Raw genomic sequence first — 18907 nt, 5'->3', positions numbered from 1 at the left:
AAATCACAGTTTCTCAACTCCTCCTCTTCTCCAGTCTCTGCTGCCCCCTTCGGTTCATACCAAAGCCGGCAACAGCCCTACAGAAGAAGACAGGAGAAGGATGTACCTAATCAGTTTAGGGTGGGAGAGATAAGCCTGTACTGAGTACTGAGGTCCCAAAAGTGGCATCTTCCTGTGCTGTTAAGTATACTCTGTAGAATTTGGTGAAAGTTTGAAGGGAGACCAGGTCGCTGATCTACAAATCTACTCAGGATTTGCTTCAGCCAAAGACGAGGCCACTCCTCTTGTTGAATGCACCTTCAACGAGATAGGTGGCTGCTTGCCGCAACCGATATATGCATAGGATATTTATTTATTTTAAAAATTTATATTCCGCATATTCTATGCGGAATATAATAAGACATCCAAATTAGAAATAAATTACAATCTTCACATACAACACATATATCAATAAGACAGCAAAACAACATGATACAATAAGTTCGAGCTGTATGAGCAAAGTTATGCCGCTGCTCAGTATTAAGGCAGGCTACTGACGGATCAAAAGTGGCTCCAAACGATAAATCTTTAACTTCTTGAAGAAGCTCGATGTAATGTCTTTCGGGCGAAATGGAGATCTTCCGTCGGATTGGATTGAGCTTACTGAGCTGGCTGGGTAGAGATGTTTCACCCAAGCTAAGTTGTTTCAATTTAATATACAAGGACAATACATAAGGACAATGAATAACAAATAAGAATTTTGAATACAATAACATCTAAACTTGTTCTATAGAGTATCAGTCAACAACAGTCAAAATTGCTCACTAGAACCGTTCCCTTGAGATAATATATGATCAATGATAGTCTGCATATGAGTCATTCCTTATGATTTGCTCTGAGGTCTGACTGCAGACACTGAAGATCGGTTATCTCTGTGAAGTGAATACTGACTGTTACTACTCTTAAACAAAGCGTGTTTGATAGCAGGTGATTTAGTGTGATTTACACAGTCTTTTGAAGTGTTTTTGACAATACAACCAATAAACATATAACAATACTACCGACAATAAACTACACTAACAGAAATACTTAATTGCTGCTACTTGACTGAGACTTGACTGCTGGCTCATTACTAGCTATTACTGATTGAAAAAACACGCAAGAACAGAGGCGTTTTCAGCTTTTTTCTAAACTGTAGAACCGAAGCTGCTTGCTTAAGATCCATAGAAAGCCTGTTCCAACAAATAGGGCCCTGAACTAGAGAGTTGCACAGTGACAGAAATCCCACCCGTCCCCGCGAAGAATCCCTCCGTCCCCATCCATCCCCCCATAAAAGTTACCTGTCCCCATAAAAAGCAGCAATTACTTCAGAAAGTTTTTTTTTTTTTTTAAAGCCTTAGTTTATTTAAACCAACAATAAAATACAATCATTTTTTTAACACCCCCCTCCTTGAACCGCAAGGTAATGGCGGAATAGAAATCACTAATGTAAGGTAATGTAATGTAATTTTCGTTACAATGAACTAGTGAGTGGTTAAAAAGATATCTTAAGCTAAAATGATTGCATAATTTGTATAAAACATACATACCTCTTGCTGCAAGTCTTCTATAGATCTATTTTTATTTTCTATCTGTTTCTTCAGGATGTTAAACTAAACAAAGGTAACAGAAGAAGAAATGTACAAAATATAACAAATATATGGGTACTCACAAAATAAAACCAAGTTAATTATCTGCTAGACTATGCTATGCATGAAACAACACATACATCAAACATTGGCATCCAATGGCAGAGAATGAATCGATTTACAGGTCTCGATTTTGCTGATATAGCTTTACTGGGGCCATCAAGAAAGGGTTTACGGGGGGCGTGGCTTCGCGGTGTGCGGGGATGGTCGGGTGCGTGAGTGGCTTCATAGTGAAAGGCCAGTTTTGTTAAAATAAAACAAAGAGTGGGAATTTAGAATAATAATGGCTTCGGGTAAGCATAATAAAAATAACGCTGCGAGTTTAAACGGGGGGAGTGTAAAAAGATCAAAATTAGATTCGATCTCCCCGTCAATGGTCCCGTTGCCATCAGAGGAAGTAGAAAACAAAGATCTGATGATTGAATTACAAAAAAATTAAAGAAATTGTTTTGGGAAGCGCTAAGAACATAAAAGAGCTTAAAGAGGAAGTGGAAAGTTTGAATAAAAGAATACAGGCGGCTGATTTTAAAGTTGAACAGTTGGAAAAGCGCGCTGAAAAGTCTAAAGCAGAGTGGAGTGTATATAAAAAAGATCACAAAGAAATAGAGATTTTAAGGAAAGACCTGGAGGACCTGTCAAACCAAGAAAGAAGAAATAATTTGCATTTGATCGGGGTGCCTGAAGGGGTTGAACAGAATGATACTATTAAATTTGTGCTGAACTTTATACCAAAGATTTTGCCATTGAAAAGTGCTTTCCCGCAGGAAATAGAAAGGGCGCACCGGATCCCATCAAAGAGATCAAATAATCAAAAGGGTCCCCGGCCAATAATTTTCAAACTGCTACGTTATCAGCAGGTGGCAGAAATTATGAGTTTAGCCAAAGAAAATAAGGATCTCAAGTGCCAAGATTCAAAAATCTTCATAGTTCCAGACTTTGCAAAAGCCACTGCTTATAGAAGAAAGCAGCTCCTGGATCTGAGACCTAAGTTAAGAGCAATGGGCGCAAGGTATGGCCTGGTTTACCCAACAACCATGAGAGTGACTTATGAGAACAGAACATATAATTTTGAAGAGGCAAATAAACTGAAAGAATTTTTGGATCAATATGATTTACCTATGGATGCTTGAAAATTATTTAGGTACGGAATTCTTGTTATTTGATTCTGTTTTTTTATTATTTTGATTATATACTGAAGACTTTTGAAGTTTTTATGGAGGAAAGGAAAGGAAAGGGAAAAGAGAATCTCTTACAGCAAGGATTCAATACAGTTAACTTTTGAACAGTGCTCAACATTCTGGCAAGAACATGCGATCAGTTATGTGTGATGCTTGCTGTATTGTGCTGAAAAGAAAATGATGGGCAGTATAAACATATCTTTGGATGATGTTTATGTGGCAAAAGATCTGTGGAAGTTAATAGGATGAGTAAAAATGGAAAATGGTGAAAATTTGATAGCATGGAAATGAAGGACTAAGGAAATGATGTGATGTGACTGTGAAGATTGCTTGTATGATACGGCTAAATCTTTACTTTAATTTCTATTCTGCATCTGGCATATGCCTAGATGAAAGATTGATGAAATTAATGGACTGGTATGGAATCTGCAGATTGGAATAAGAAGAACTGAAATCGTTTTTCAAAAGAATGGATGAAGCACTGTATTGAACATGCTGGTGGTTGCTGAAAGTAGAATATTTACAACTTGCTGAGATTTTGAAATAGTTGATGGATTGCTATAATCCTATATAATAAAACGCTAGCCGCTAACTTTCGTGTTCTGTATTCCCTGTTCCATGTTCTGTAGGTCCGTGGCCAAGCAGGAGTGCGCATGCGCGAGTCCCCAGCTCCTACCTACACTCGCAGCACTGGCCGCCATTGCTGTACTCCTTGCTCTTCGGTAACTCAGTTCTCCCGACGTCTTGCCGCCCCTCCCCCTTCCTGTGGTCCTGACTCCAAACCTGCCTACTCCAGCAGCCTGCAGTACTCTGCACACGCTGCTTCGGGCCCTTCTGCCCTGATTTACTCTGGCATGTCTCTGATGACATCGTCAGAGACGCGGCAGAGTAAATCAGGGCAGTAGAAGGCCCCGAAGCAGCGTGTGCAGAGTGCTGCAGGCTGGAGTCGGCAGGTTTGTCGGGACCGCGGGAAGGAAAGGGAAGGGGGAGGGTGGCAACGGACTAAAGAAGCTGCCTAGACTGTGAGAAGGGAAAGGGGGGGGAAGGGAAAACGCTGCTGCTGCACAGGGAAGAGGTGTGGAGGGAGGGAAATGGAGAGGGAGGGAATGCTGCTGTGGCTGCACAGGGAAGTGTGGGGGGGGGAGAGAAATGCTGCTGCATAGGAGGCTGGGAGGGAGAGAGACAGACAGATAGAAAGACAGACAGTGGGAGGAAGGGAGACAGAAAGAAAAGAAGAAAGACACAGGGGCAGGGAGAGACAGAAAGACAGACAGACAAAGGGGGCCAGGGAGAGAGACAGACAGAAAGAAAGATAGCGGGAGGGAGAGAGAGACAGAAATAAAGAAAGACAGACAGACATATATTCTAGCACCCGTTAATGTAACAGACTTAATGACTAGTATATATATATATATATATATATATATATATATATAAAACATAATTAATGCTTAGAGTTATGTTAATGTATTGATGTAGAAGAGTTTACTTATACAGCATATAATGAGCTTCCATGGTGGTATGAGCCTGAAGTCTCATAGAAAATGGATTAAATGGATAAAAAAAAAAAGAGTATATAATATAAATGGAAGTATAGGTTGAAGTTGAAAGAATATATTAGCTTTCTGTTTATATTAGGCTATATGGTGATGTTCCTGCAATTTTGGGTATGAATTATATTAGTTTAGGAGTAATTCTGAAGGCTGTATGGTAGACTGAATGAATGGGAAAGTAATATTATATGGGGGGAAATGTATTAATTGGTGTGGTTTGCAAGATGATGAGGGATGATTTGCGTACATGAAGATTGAAAGGTATTGTTTCTAGATTGGAGAGTGAATGAGGGGAATGAAGATTGTTTAGAATATGAATTTTTGTGGGTTGAAGAAATCTTTTTTCTAATGAAATCTAAGTTATGAGTTTAAGAAAAGTAAGTACTCTTTTTATATGTGATCTATAATAAATATTTATTGGGAAAAAAAAAAAAGAGCGTGGGAAAATTCGGATTGGAAATAGATTTTAAATGATGTATGATTAGCTAAATGACTTACAATGTAACATTTAGAATGATTATTATATTTAAGAGAGTTGTTATGAATTGGCCTGGGGGGAGTTTCTTATTCACTTGAGCTATGTATGTACGCTTCGAAGTTGATAGAGTTATATTGGGGGGGAGGGGGGGAAGGGGGGGTGTATTGGGAGAGTATTTGGGAGTGGGTTGGGGATTGAATTAAATTTTAAATATGGGGGAAATGATTACATAATAATTATGCTGCAAAAATATGTACTTATTATGTTTCTTTTTGGTTAAATGGATTTTAAATTTTTTTCTTTAAACGTTAATAGCCTTAATCATCCGATAAAAAGAAAGAAGACGTTATTGTATTTAAAGCAGCAGAATGCGGATGTCTGTTTTATACAGGAGACTCACCTTACTGGAGATGAATCAAAGAAACTAATTGGTAATTAGGTGAAGGATTGCTTTTTTGCTCCTGCGGTAGGGAAAAAAGCTGGTGTAGCTATCCTGATTAATAAAAAATGTACTGCAGTGTTTAACTTGGTGGCTAAAGATCAATTAGGAAGGTGGGTGCATGTGAACATGAGTCTGGGCAGTACTGCTGTAGCGCTTTTTAATGTGTATGGCCCTAATTCAAATTAAATTGAGTTTTTTAAAACTCTGCAACAAATAGTTCTACCACTGGCTGCTAGTAATTTGATAGTAGCAGGGGATTTCAATGCTGTTATGGATCCTTTACTAGATAAAAAACCTAGTAAGGTATTAAAATCATTAGGATTGGATAATTTTGCAAATTCTTGTAATTTAAAAGATATTTGGCGCATTCTTCATTTTAATGATTTAGAATATTCATTTTGTTCACATGTTCATAAATCTTTTTCTAGAATTGATTATGTTTTGGTTTCTGATAAGTTAGTACAAAATGTCACTCAAGCTACTATAGATCCAATAATTTTATCAGATCATGGTGGTGTGTGGATAAATTTAAATGTTGCGGATCAAGATAATGATAGGCCTGTTTGAAGATTTGATAATGCATTGCTTGCATACCCAAAATTCTGTGAAGAATTTCAGATAAAGATAAATGAATATTTTCAAATTAACAATATGGAAGAAGTCTCGATAGAAATCTTATGGGATGCTTTTAAGGCAACTATGAAAGGACAAATAATATCATTTTCAGCTTATTCTAAAAAACAATTAAAAAAGCAATTTATTAAATTAGAGCAAGAGATTAAACTTTTAGAGGCAAAATTGATAGAAAAATTGGAAAATTCCACGTTACAAGCTCTTTTAAAAGTTAAATGTAAATATAATGAGGTTTCTTCTAAATTGGTTAGGATTGATATCCTTTATCAGCAAGCCCTGTATTATGGTAATTCGAATAAGGCGGGAAGATTAATGGCTAATTATCTTAAGGTTAAAAAATGAAGGTCTAAAATAAGTGCGATTAAAGATGAAAAAGGAGATACTCATTCTCAAATTGGACCTATGTTAAAACAATTTTTTAAAAATTTTATAAAAACCTGTATTCTTCTGAGTCTTATTTAGATAAAGAAAAGGATGGTATAGAGTTTTTAAATGTTATTAAAGGACCGAAGGTTCCGGATCATATAAAAAGAAGTTTGGAAGAACCGATATCATTAAAAGAATTGCAAACAGCATTGAAATCTCTTAGAGTTGGGACCGCTCCAGGTGGTGATGGTTTCACGGTAGAGTTTTATAAAACATTTCAAATTACCCTACTACCTTATTTATTAAATTTATATCAGGATCAACTAAATAAAGGTTGTATTTCAGGCACTATGGCTGAATCATTGACCATTGTTTTGCCAAAGCCAAATAAAGATCCCATGTTGGTTTCAAATTATAGGCCTATTTCTTTGATTAATGTTGATGGTAAGTTATTAGCTAAACTTTTGGCAATGCGCTTGGCAAAGGCTCTTCCTTATATAGTAGGTATGCACCAGACAGGTTTTGTTGCTCAAAGACACTCTTCTAATAATACTAGATTGGCTTTACAGATGTTATATCTAACAAAAGAAATAGGAGACCCAGCTTTCTCTGTATCTCTGGATGCAGAGAAGGCTTTTGATCGAGTAGAATGGACATTTATGTATCAGGCTATGGAATGGTTTGGCATTGGTTCGGGATTTATACAAATGATTAAAACCTTGTATAGCTCTCCTGTTGCTAGGTTATATATAAATAATAATTTTTCTGATTGTTTTAAAATTGCAAAGGGGGGTTAGACAGGGTTGTCCTTTATCTCCTTTGCTTTTTGATATTGTGCTTGAACCCTTATTATTAGCTATTCAAAAAGTGAAGGAGATACAGGGTATTCCACGTTCTGGAAAGGAGTATACTGCTTCATTTGAGAAATCCTGAAACAACCATTCCATGCTTACTTGAGTTGATTGAGAAATTTGGAAAATTCTCAGGATATAAAATAAATTGGTCCAAATCAGAAGTTCTTCCTCTAAATGTGCATTGTACAAGAGGACTATTTGATGCATTTCCTTTTATATGGAAAGAAGAAGGAATAAAATATTTAGGTATATGGTTAAAAAAAACACTTGATGAGTCAGTCAAATTAAATGAAAATTTTTTATTGCAAAAAGTAACAGAGTTATGTGAGCAATGGAATCCTTTACATTTGTCTTGGTGGGGAAGAGTCCAAACTGTCAAGATGATGATATTGCCTGTTGTTTGTTACCAAATGGGGATGATTCCAGTTTTTTTCCAGGGGTCTTTTTATAAAAAGTTGAATAGTATCATAACCAAATTTATTTGGCTGGGTAAAATTGCAAGAATTGCCTTAGTGACTTTACAAAAACCAATTGAGGAGGGAGGGGTAAATTTTCCAAATTTCTATAGGTATCATCAATCCTATATCCTGCGCCAAGGTATGTATTGGGTCCTCCCAGAACTCATGGAGAAGCTTCCGGACTGGTTGTAGTTAGAATGGCAGCTCCTGTTTCCTATAAGACTTCATCATTTGCTTAGTATTAAAGTACCTAGGAAATGTAAAAGTAATAGGATAATAATGGACACATGGAAGACTTTAAAATTTATTGACAATTTAACTCCTCTTCCAATTCAAAAATCGACTTATCAGAATATTTGGCTAAACTCCAGGATCCAAATAGGCGGTTTTAAGATTGTCTGGAAGGATTGGATTGAAGCAGGAATTCGTACTTTGAATGATGTTATAGAGAATGGTAAACTGCTGGAGTTTTCACAATTGCAACGCAAATTTGGTCTTGATAAAAAACAATGTTATAAATGGTTGCAATTGAAGCAAGCTATTCAGGCAGGGTTCCCTGAATGGAAATTGCTTAATAATCAATTTAGCTTAGAATTCTTATGCTTTCAGGCAGACTTTCTGGGTCACCAGGCCGCGCAGTGGTATAAATTATTATTTGGCTATTTGAATAAGAAAACAAAGTCTGGACTTAGAGATATTTGGAGCATTGAGATTAAGCATCAAATTAATGCATCTCAATGGCCACGTATTTGGTCTTGGAGGATGAGATGCACAATGTCTGCGTCTATGAGGCAAACATGGTTTTTCCTAGGACTCATTTGACCTGGGGGGCCGCCGCGGGAGCGGACTGCTGGGCATGATGGACCTGTGGTCTGACTCAGTAGAGGCGATGCTTATGTTCTTATGTTCCTGTTACATAGAGCACTCTGGACCCCTGTTTGTTTACAAAAATTGGATTGCTCTAGGTCTAATAGATGTTGGCATTGTCATCTTGAGGCTGGAACTTTAGATCATCTACTATTTTATTGTCCTTTTATCAATGCTTTTTGGAAATTAATTTGGGATCAAATAAATTGTATGCTTGAAAATCCTGTAGCCTTGTCATATGATACCATCTTATTTGGCATGTCTATGAGGGCGAAGTCTCAAATATCCTCGAATAATAATAAGCTTTTAATGATTTTAACAGGAGTTGCCATTCAACAGATAACTTATAATTGGAAAAATTGCACAAGATTGAATTACTGCTTTTGGTGGAATTCGGTGTGTCATCTGTATAAGATGGAAAGAATATTAGCGGTTAAAAAAGGATGTTTTCGTAAATTTGAGGATGTATGGAGGCCATGGGGGATGGGTGGGTTATGATAATTTAATATATATGTGCATAATTTAATTGATTAATATACATAGGAATTATATTATTCATGTATAGATATGAGATGGGGTGGGATATAAATCTTTTAGGTATATATTGTTATGGAATTATCAAGCGATAATGTAATATGTTGTGTTCATATTTTAATGTACACTTGATGTATATGTTAAAATGAATAAAGATTTGGAAATAAATAAATTACTATAAGGATTAATCAATATTTCTCCCCTTTTAATAGTTGTGATATAGGGAGGAAGGGTGGGTTTTAATTTATCTTATAGTCAAATACTCATATCATATCTTATATGATATGAGTATTATACTATGAGTTATTTATTTATCAAGTATGTTTTATGTGGGGTGGGTAGGGATTAAATTCTTTTCTGTAAGAATTGTAGATTTGCAAGTGGAATTGTATATTTTTTGAATGATTTTCTGTACACTTAATGTAAAATTTAAAATGAATAAAGATTTACAAAAAAAAAAAAGGAAGGGTTTACAAACTTTTTTATTTATTTATTTAGTTTAAGTTGTACAGAAAGCAAGATTCAAGAAATAAAGAAAAGACATCCAACATAATATAAACATTCCAAAAAGGAAAAAAAAAAAGGAAAATAAGTTCTATCTTAAATCTCGCTCAAGTCCTCATATAAGATCCAAGATTAAATTAAACATAGTTTAAAGTAATCAGTTAAAAAAGAAAAAAACAGTTATAGGTTGAACTGTAATAAGGCAGTCATCTATTCATCATGAGCTTTCTCCAGCCTTGACAGAGACAAGAATGTTGTCAGTTGCGAGGGATCAAAGAAAACAAATTTATGCAACTTATAATGAACATACATTTAAAGGTAGCACCCAGGGCAGTAATTGCTGGTCTTAACAATAAAAATTATTTTCTACGCCTCTGTGTGTCCCTGGCCAAATCATGAAACATTTGAACTTTTAATCCCAAAAATTCTTTATATTTATTTTTAAAGTATAATTTCAATAGCCATGTTTTATCCAAAGTAAGAGCAACTGAGAGAAGCAAAGTAGCCAGAATGGCTACTTCCTTGTCTGAAGACTCTAATAAGGCAGATATATCCAATGGTTCTTGAATCACTTCCTGAGGATTCTTTTGATCACTAGTAACTTTAACAGGCAGGTAATAAGCCTGTGTGAAAGGTGGAATAGAAGACTCAGGAATTTCAAGTATTTCCACTAAATAACGTTTGAGCATGTCTCTAGGAGTTGTTGTAGAAATCTTAGGAAAATTAATTAATCTAAGATTGTTAGTTTTTGAGAAATTTTCAAGTGATTCAAGCTTTCTTCTTAGGTTTCTATTGTCCTTAATTAGTGCCTCCTGTGTTATTTTAAGGGATTTAATATTTTGTTGTTGAGTTTCAATCTGTGATTTAACATCACTAGTAATTTTCTGCAATCCAGAGATATCCTTATCGTGTTCTTTAAGTCGTTCTTCTACCTGATTAAATTGAGAGGCTATAGTTTTTGGAATGGTGGCAACCAGGTCCCACAGGGCGTCCAACGTAACTTCCTGAGGTTTAATAAGTTGAGGAAATTGTAAATGTAAAGTTTTATGCTCACCCACTAGCAAGTCTTCCACCTGCTGTTCAGGCTGCACTAAACCAGCTCCCACAGCTGTTGAAGCCTCAAATTCCATGTTCAGGCTCCCCAACAAAAGCTGGGAACCTGAATCTCCATTCCCCAGAGCGATCTCTACTGCCTCTGGAGGAGGAAGCACTCCATCTCCCGGAAACTCCCCCTCCCTCAGGGACCTGGTCGTTCGAGGATGCGGGGGCGGTGCTCGTGTATCAGGGCTGAAAGTTGTCTCAAGCCCCAAGGAGGACTGCTGCGTGCTGTTCCCTTGCAGCGTCTCCAGCGGGGACAGCCCTGTTTCTGTCAATGTGCCCTGCATGCGCCGGATAAGCTCCTCTATGCCGCCGACCACAGGAGTCCTGGAGCGGCGCGAGACCCCAGCGATGCTTCTCCTTCTCCGCTTCAGCATCCTGAATTAGGTAATTATATTAAGTGCAAAATACAATCGCTGCTCCGAGGAGGTTGTCAGGAGCAAATGCACAGCCAACCTATGCAGTTGCCATCTTGGATCTTGCTCGGGTTTACAAACTTTTAACAACTAAACTCCCCTTTTATAACCGCACAAGAGGTTTTTGTGCTGGCCAGTGCACTGAATGCTCTATGCTCTTCAATAGTCATAGAGTACCTATGAGTGTCAGAGCAGAGCATTCAACGTGTCGGCTGACACTAAAAACCTCTTGCTGGTTTTGTAATAAAAGGGGGGGGGGAGTAAATTAGAAGATACTGCTAGAAAAGTAGTATTAACGATAGTGAAAAAACAAGATTATATAGTTTGGAAATAGTAGCCACAGACAAATATTTATTGGGCAGAAACCAGTTGAGGTTGTAGAACAATTTTCTTATCTCGGCAGTATATTGTCAAACAATGGTGACATTGAGGCAGATGTGAATTGGAGGATTGAAAGGCAGCAACAGCACTGTGTTAATTGTGCTAAATATGGTCAGCAAAAATATCAAAACAAAATTGCACCTGTACCACTCCAATGGCTTGCCAACTGCACGGTATACCAACAAAACCTGGAAGATATCAACTAAGATAAGAAAGCAACTGGATGCCTGAGAAGAATTTTAGGTGTGACTTACTGAGATGTTGAGGAAAAGCACTGAATGGAAACAAGGTTGTGGATTGAGAAGAGGAAGACTGAAAGTGACCTAGAAAAGCACATTCAAAAAGGTAGTGGAGGCACTACCTGGAAGATGAAAACCACTACAGCTGATCAAGACAGATGGAGAAAGCTTGTTGCTCGATATGCAGAGGTATGAACATGGGAATAGCATTACTGGGTCAGACCAATGGCTCATCTAGCCCAGTAGCTTGTCCTCACAGTAGCTAATCCATATCACTAGTACCTGGCAAAAACCCAAAGAGTAACAACATTCCATGATACTAATCCAGGGCAAGCAGTGGCTTTCCCCATGTCCTTCTTAATAACAGACTATGGTCGTTTTTCCAGGAAATTGTTCAAACCTTTCTTAAAACCAGCTACGCTATCCACTCTTACCACAACCTCTGGCAATGCGTTTCAGAGCTTAACTATTCTCCGAGTGAAAAAATATTTCCTCAAATGTCCCCTAGTCTTTGTAATTTTTGATGGAGTAAAAAAAAAATAATAATATCATCGATTTACTTGAACCCCTTCTACACTATTCAGGATTTTGTAGACTTAAATCATATCTCCCCTCAGCCTTCTCTTTTCCAAGCTGAAGAACCCTAACCTCCTCAGTCTCTCCTCAAACAAGCAAAGTTCTCTCCCCTTTATCACCTTGGTCATTCTTCTTTGAACCTTTTCTAGTTCTGCTATATCTTTTCTGAGATAAAGTACCAAGTTTCAATGCAATACTCAAGGTGAGGTCACACCAAGGAGCAATACAGAGGCATTATAACATTTTTAGTCTTGTTTACCATCCCTTTTCTAATAATTTCCAGCATCTTGTTTGCTTTCTGGCTGCCGCTGCCGCCACCACATATTGGGCGGAAGGTTTCAGTGTACCATGTATAATGACACCCAGATCTTTTACTTGGATGCTGACTCACAACGGTGGACCCTAGCATCTAGCAATTATGATTTGGATTGTTCTTCCCCATGTGCATCACTTTGCATTTGTCTACATTAAATTTCATCTGCCATTTAGATGCCCATCTTCCAAATTCCTAAGGTCTGCCTGTAATTATTCACAGTCTGCATGTGTTTTAACAACTTTGAACAGTTTAGTATCATTTGCAAATTTAATCACCTCACTCATTGTTCCAATTTCCAGATCTTTTATAAATAAGTTAAATAGCACCGGTCCCAGCACAGATCCTTGTGACACTCCAATATTTACCCTCCCCCATTGAGAAAAATGGTCATTTAACTTTATCCTCAGTTTTCTGTCTGATAACCAAATCCTAATCCTCCTATCCCATGACTTTACTTTTCTCAGGAGCTTTATCAAATGCTTTCTGAAAATTTAGCCTTAAAAAAAAAAGAATAATAAAGGCTACCCCATATAATAAAATGAGCCACCACAAACAGGTGGCCAGAAAGCGAAACTCATTAGAGATCCGCCAATAATGCAGGAGCGTATCAACAAGGGATCCAAGAGGGAAAAGAACAAAGAACCAGCATAGCTCACTGTAGAGGTGAAGGAAGCGATCAGAGACAAGAAAACTTCATTCAAGGAATGGAAAAGGTCAAAAACGGACAAAAACTGGAACAAGCACAAACAACATCAATGCAGGTGCCATAAGGCGGTAAAAGGGGCCAAAAGGGAGTACGAGGAAAATATAGCCAAGGAGGCGAAGAACTTCACGCCGTTCTTTCGAAATATTAAGGGGAAATGACCTGTGAAGGAAGCGGTGGGACTGCTGGATGACCATGGAATAAAGGGAGCGCTAAAGGAGGTCAAAGCAATCGCCGACAAACTGAACACATTTTTTGCGCCTGTATTTACCGAAGAAGATTTACACAGGCTATATGCTGGAAACAAAGATGGAAAGCTGACAGGATTGACGGCTTAAGAGCAATAAATCACCGGGACTGAACAGACAATCCTGGGATCTAAAACCGGCCACCGGGATCCGGAGACACCTCCGTGAGGCCTTTATCCAGACCCACTTGGAGAAAGCAAGGACCCGAGACACCTCCGCTTAACAGGGAGTGAGACTAGGTCAGGGATGGCCCTGATCTCCAAGGAAGACTAAGCAGACTGGCTAACAGGTACCCTGAAGGGATCGGCCTGTCAGCTACAAACTGAAGTCTGTGAATTCCATCCAAGGGTCATCAAGGAACTTAAAGGGACCATAGCTGAACTGCTTCAACTAATAGCCAATCTGTCGATCGAATCGGGAAAGATTCCGGAAGACTGGAAGGTAGCGAATGTTACACCGATCTTCAAGAAAGGTTAGAGGGGAGATCTGGGAAACTACAGACCGGTGAGTCTGACCTCGGTACCGGGAAAGAAGGTAGAGTCGCTGATAAAGGACCGCATCATTGATCACCTTGACGGACAAGGGCAGATGAGGATCAGTCAGCACGGTTTTAGCAAAGGCAGATCGTGTTAGATGAACTTGCTGCACTTCTTTGAGGGAATAAACAGATAGATAGACAAAGGAGACCCAGTAGAAATTGTATATCTGGATTTTCAGAAGGTGTTTGACAAGGTTCCTCATGAACAACTACTTCGGAAAATTGCGAGCCAGGAATCAAGGGTGAAATACTCACATGGATTAGAAACTGGCTGGAGCATAGGAAACAGTGAGTGGGGGTAAATGGACAATACTCAGACTAGAAGAGCGTCACCAGTGGGGTGCCGCAGGGCTCGGTGCTTGGACCCGTGTTCTTCAACATATTTATAAACGATCTGGACACTAGTATGATGAGTGAGGTGATTAAATTTGCGGATGATACAAAGTTATTCAAAGTAATGAAGATGCAGGGGGATTGCGAAGATATGAAACGTGACATAATCAGGCTCGAGGAATGGGCATCAACATGGCAGATGAGGTTCAAAGTGGATAAGTGTAAAGTGATGCATGTAGGCAACAAAAATCTCATGCACGAATACAGGATGTCCGAGGCAGTACTTGGAGAGACCTCCCAGGAAAGAGACTTGGGAGTTCTGATCGACAAATCAATGAAGCCTTCCACGCAATGTGCGGCAGTGGTGAGAAGGGCGAACAGAATGCTAGGAATGATAAAGAAGGGGGATCACGAACAGATCGGAGAAGGTTATCATGCCACTGTACCAGGCCATGGTGTGCCCTCATCTGGAGTATTGCATCCAGCACTGGTCACCATACATGAAGAAGGACATGGTACTACTCGAAAGGGTCCAGAAAAGAGCGACTAAGATGGTTAAGGGGCTGGAGGAGTTGCCGTACAGTGAAAGATTAGAGAAACTGGGTCTCTTCTCCCTTGAACAGAGGAGATTGAGAAGGGACATGATCGAAACATTTAAGGTACTGAAGGGAATAGACTTAGTAGATAAGGGCAGGTTGTTCACCCTCTCCAAGATAGGGAGAACGAGAGGGCACCCTCTAAAATTGAAAGGGGATAGATTCCGTACAAACATAAGGAAGTTCTTCTTCACCCAGAGAGTAGTAGAAAACTGGAACGCTCTTCCGGAGTCTGTCCTAGGGGAAAACACCCTCAGGGATTCAAGACAAAGTTAGACAAGTTCCTGTTGAACCAGAACGTACACAGGTGGGCCAGTCTCAGTTAGGGCGCTGGTCTTTGACCAGAGGGCCACTGCGTGAGTGGACTACCGGGCACGATGGACCATGGGTCTGACCCAGCAGCGGCAATTCTTATGTTTTTAAGCAGACGATCCTGATGATTGGAACCCGTCAGCTGAACATCCAGGAAAAACACTTGTGGATGAACCGCAAGGTAATGGCGGAATAAAAATCACTAATGTAATGTAATGGACATGGAAAGCCGAAACCATCTTTGGCAAAAAGGAAAAAACTGTCCGCTCTCAGGGTCTCAGAGCAAAGGGTGTCGACATGACAACGCCTGCCATTCGGAAATGCTACGATCCCAAGAGAGAGCGATCATTCATAAAAAAAAGAGAGAGTCTGGAGTGTTAAATCCTGGATAGAAGCATCTCGCAGTGGTTCAAAAGGAGCCCTAGCAAAGCCAGACAGCACTACATTAAGGTCCCAGGCTGGCAGCGGATTTTTGGGCGGTCGGACCCGAAAATCTTGAGTAACATCTGGATGCAATACCAAATAGAACAGACAATCCTGGGATCTAAAACCGGTCACCGGGATCCGGAGACACCACCGTGAGGCCTTTATCCAGACCCACTTGGAGAAAGCAAGGACCCGAGACACCTCCGCTTAACAGGGAGTGAGACTAGGTCAGGGATGGCCCTGATCTCCAAGGAAGACTAAGCAGACTGGCTAACAGATACTCTGAAGGGATCGGCCTGTCAGCTACAAACCAAAGTCTGTGAATTCTCAAGCAGAGCTTCAACTCCATTTCAAATGCGAAAATACCCATGAAAGGGATGAAACTATGTCGAATTAAAATAATAAAATGTGGAGAGCAGAATCTGTACAGCTGCCGTCATGCTTGCAGAAGAAAAGACTGCTAGAGGGCACTAAACTAGCCTGTGATGTACTCTGGAGGCAGAGTGAAAAACCTGAAATGAATTTCTTCTTTAGCTCATTGCAAGTAAGGAGAAATAACCCTATGGTCTAGATTCTAGAATGTCTCACCTATTGCACTGGAAGAGGAGTTTGAACTGTATTCGGAAATGGATGGGGAGCCATAAAGTGACATGAGGAGAGGGATAATCTAGGAATAGCTGCTCTCATGGAATATGAGTCATGCAGCAGCATTTTGAATGGACTGAAGGGGTAAGAGACGAATGTGCTGGTGGTCTGAGAGAAGTACGTTGCAGTAGTCTAAATGTGAGGAGATGAGAGCATGGATAAGGGTTTTGGTAGTGAGTTGAGAGAGGAGAGGTCGGATTTTGGTAATATTATAGAGGAGGAAGCGAATGGAGTGCTACTGGATTAATCTCATGTGACATAACTATAGCTCAGTACAATCCTGATCATACTTTCATACCTTGTTTTCTAATGTCTTCAACTGCTTTTCTTTTTTAGAAATTTCATTTTCAATATTTCTGGCCTGAAAATATATTTTGTTGGAACAACAGTTAGAAATATAACAATCATTCTTAACTTGCCTAAACCATTAGCTCATAGAAGCTTACAAGATAAACATAAAATACATAATTGAAAAATAACAAAACACACAAAATAACCAATAATAACCATAGTGAATCATAAAACAACCTGTAAGTTATACATTTAACATAAATTTAAAACAATTATATCAAAAGATATCATACAACAACCAAACAAATTTGATCACATTACCCCATTGTTTCAGTATCATCATTGGTTACAAGTTAAATACAGAATACAATTTAGATTACTGGATTATAGCCCATAAAGCTTTCTGTGCTTTGAAACCATCTTGGTGGTGTGCCCTCACGATACCATATATATCTAGTTGAATCCTTAGATCTCTGCAGGAATTTCTGATGGTTATGTCTAATCTGGCAAAAACACATTAAAAAGCAACAAGATTTTATTTGTCTGGACCTGTCTGTGGAATGGGCTTCCTAAAGATTTGCGATCTGAAGCAAATTTTTATTTTTTTAAGTGTTTAACATTTTTTATTGATTTTTTTCCATATAACAAGTGTGTCATAAAATTTCATACACTTATCTTAAAAATACACTTGATATCTCCATAACATATTTTACATACAACATATCTTATATTATCCTTATTATAATTTTAGACATCATATAAAATTTAATGATTTTATCAACTATTATTTAATTATGAATCCCTTTCCCTCCCCTTATTTTGTTAGTTGCACATAATATAACAACTATTATGATAATTTATTTATATTTTATGATAAAGAGAATAAACCTACCCCCCCCTCCTTTAACCAGTATCTTATTATGGGAAAAATTATATCAGTCATAGCAAATTTTTTTTTAAAAATATTAAGATTATGCAGCTTTCAATGTATTGGACAACATGGAGGCAAAGATCTATTGATACGTCTGTAATTGGCAATATAATCTTGTATGTGAAAATGTTCTTTGTAATGAACGTGATAGGTCTTTTTTTATCTGAAAGATGGAATTATTTTCTGAATTTGAATTCTTTTTGTTTTATTGTTAACTACATATACTACCTAGCTTAAACAGAACAATAACATTTTAATAAACATAAAACATGTTATTGATAGAGTCAATGCAGGAAAACTCCAGCTTAAAAAGTTCTGTAAATACTCGAATATGTTAATCTGAATATAAGTCGAGACCCTCATTTCCCCCCCCCCAAAAGGAGGAAAAATGGTTGACTTGAATATAAGTCGGGGACTTAATATTCAGATGCCATGACCTGCCAGGATCTGCACCCAGTGTCCTCTCCATCATGCCCTCCTTCTGCCAAGTTCTGCACCCAGCCCCCTTCCCTCCCTGCCCTCAGTCACATTCCCTACCAGGCTGTGAACCAAGCCCCCTTCCCTGCCAGGCTCTAAATTCTGTCCCCCCCTCCCTGCCAGGCTTTGAACACTGTCCCACCTTCCTTCCCTGTACCCTCTTCCCCCTAAAAAGAGCTAACCTCAACAGTGATGCCACAATGGCTTGATTGTCCCGTACTCCCCTCTGCCCTCTAACCCAGCCAGCAGATTACCAGTAACTATTCTCCTTAACTTAAGCCACCTAGTGGTAGGCTGGGACAGGAGGGATCTCTCCCGTCTCCTGCCCCGGCCAACACTAACAATTACCACCCTCCCTCCTTCCCTCATGTACCTGTTTGGTCCCTGGTGGTCCAGCGTGTATCCTGCGCTGAAATCCTCCAGAAGATTGTAAAGGTAAGTAGCCAGTGGTACACCCAGGCCAGCACGCAGCAGCAAGCTTTTCGTGCTGCCGGCCGGCCTTGCACCGCTCCTTGATAGGCTGCCGCAAGTTCTCGTGGGATTCGCGCCCAAAAATCCTGGTTTATATTCGAGTATATACAGTACTATTTTGTAAGGTGGCCAGTGATCCATGATGTTTTCGTTTTATTTCACATTTAATACCAGTGAGATTTCAACCATTCAGCTACAGCTTATAAATAATTTTGCAATACAGTCAAGTCTAAAGTAGAATGTTTCACTCTGGTAATTATCAAAATATCATTAGTGTAATAAAACGTGTTTAAACAAAAGCCTTGAATTAATATAAGTAGTGGACTAAGGAATATATTAAACAAGGGGAAAAGGGCAGAGCTCTGTGCTATCCTAC

General features: G+C 38.8%; 1 protein-coding gene across 9 annotated transcripts in view; it reads right to left on the bottom strand.

The window, feature by feature from the left end:
* SYCP1 (synaptonemal complex protein 1) overlaps positions 1 to 18907 on the bottom strand; it is a 327903-nt gene that overhangs the window by 108568 nt on the left and 200428 nt on the right. For all 9 annotated transcript variants that reach the window (XM_033919065.1, XM_033919067.1, XM_033919068.1 and 6 more), the window contains 2 exons: positions 16660 to 16722; positions 1569 to 1631 (listed from right to left, as the gene is read on the bottom strand). In XM_033919065.1, the coding sequence (XP_033774956.1) occupies positions 1569 to 1631; positions 16660 to 16722 (126 nt within the window). The remainder of the gene's footprint in view (positions 1 to 1568; positions 1632 to 16659; positions 16723 to 18907) is intronic.

This window comes from Geotrypetes seraphini, chromosome 13, assembly GCF_902459505.1.
Source record: "Geotrypetes seraphini chromosome 13, aGeoSer1.1, whole genome shotgun sequence".
Lineage (NCBI taxonomy): Eukaryota > Metazoa > Chordata > Amphibia > Gymnophiona > Dermophiidae > Geotrypetes > Geotrypetes seraphini.
The sequence above is the reverse complement of the archived record's forward strand: the minus strand, read 5'-3'. Positions and strand labels throughout refer to the sequence as shown.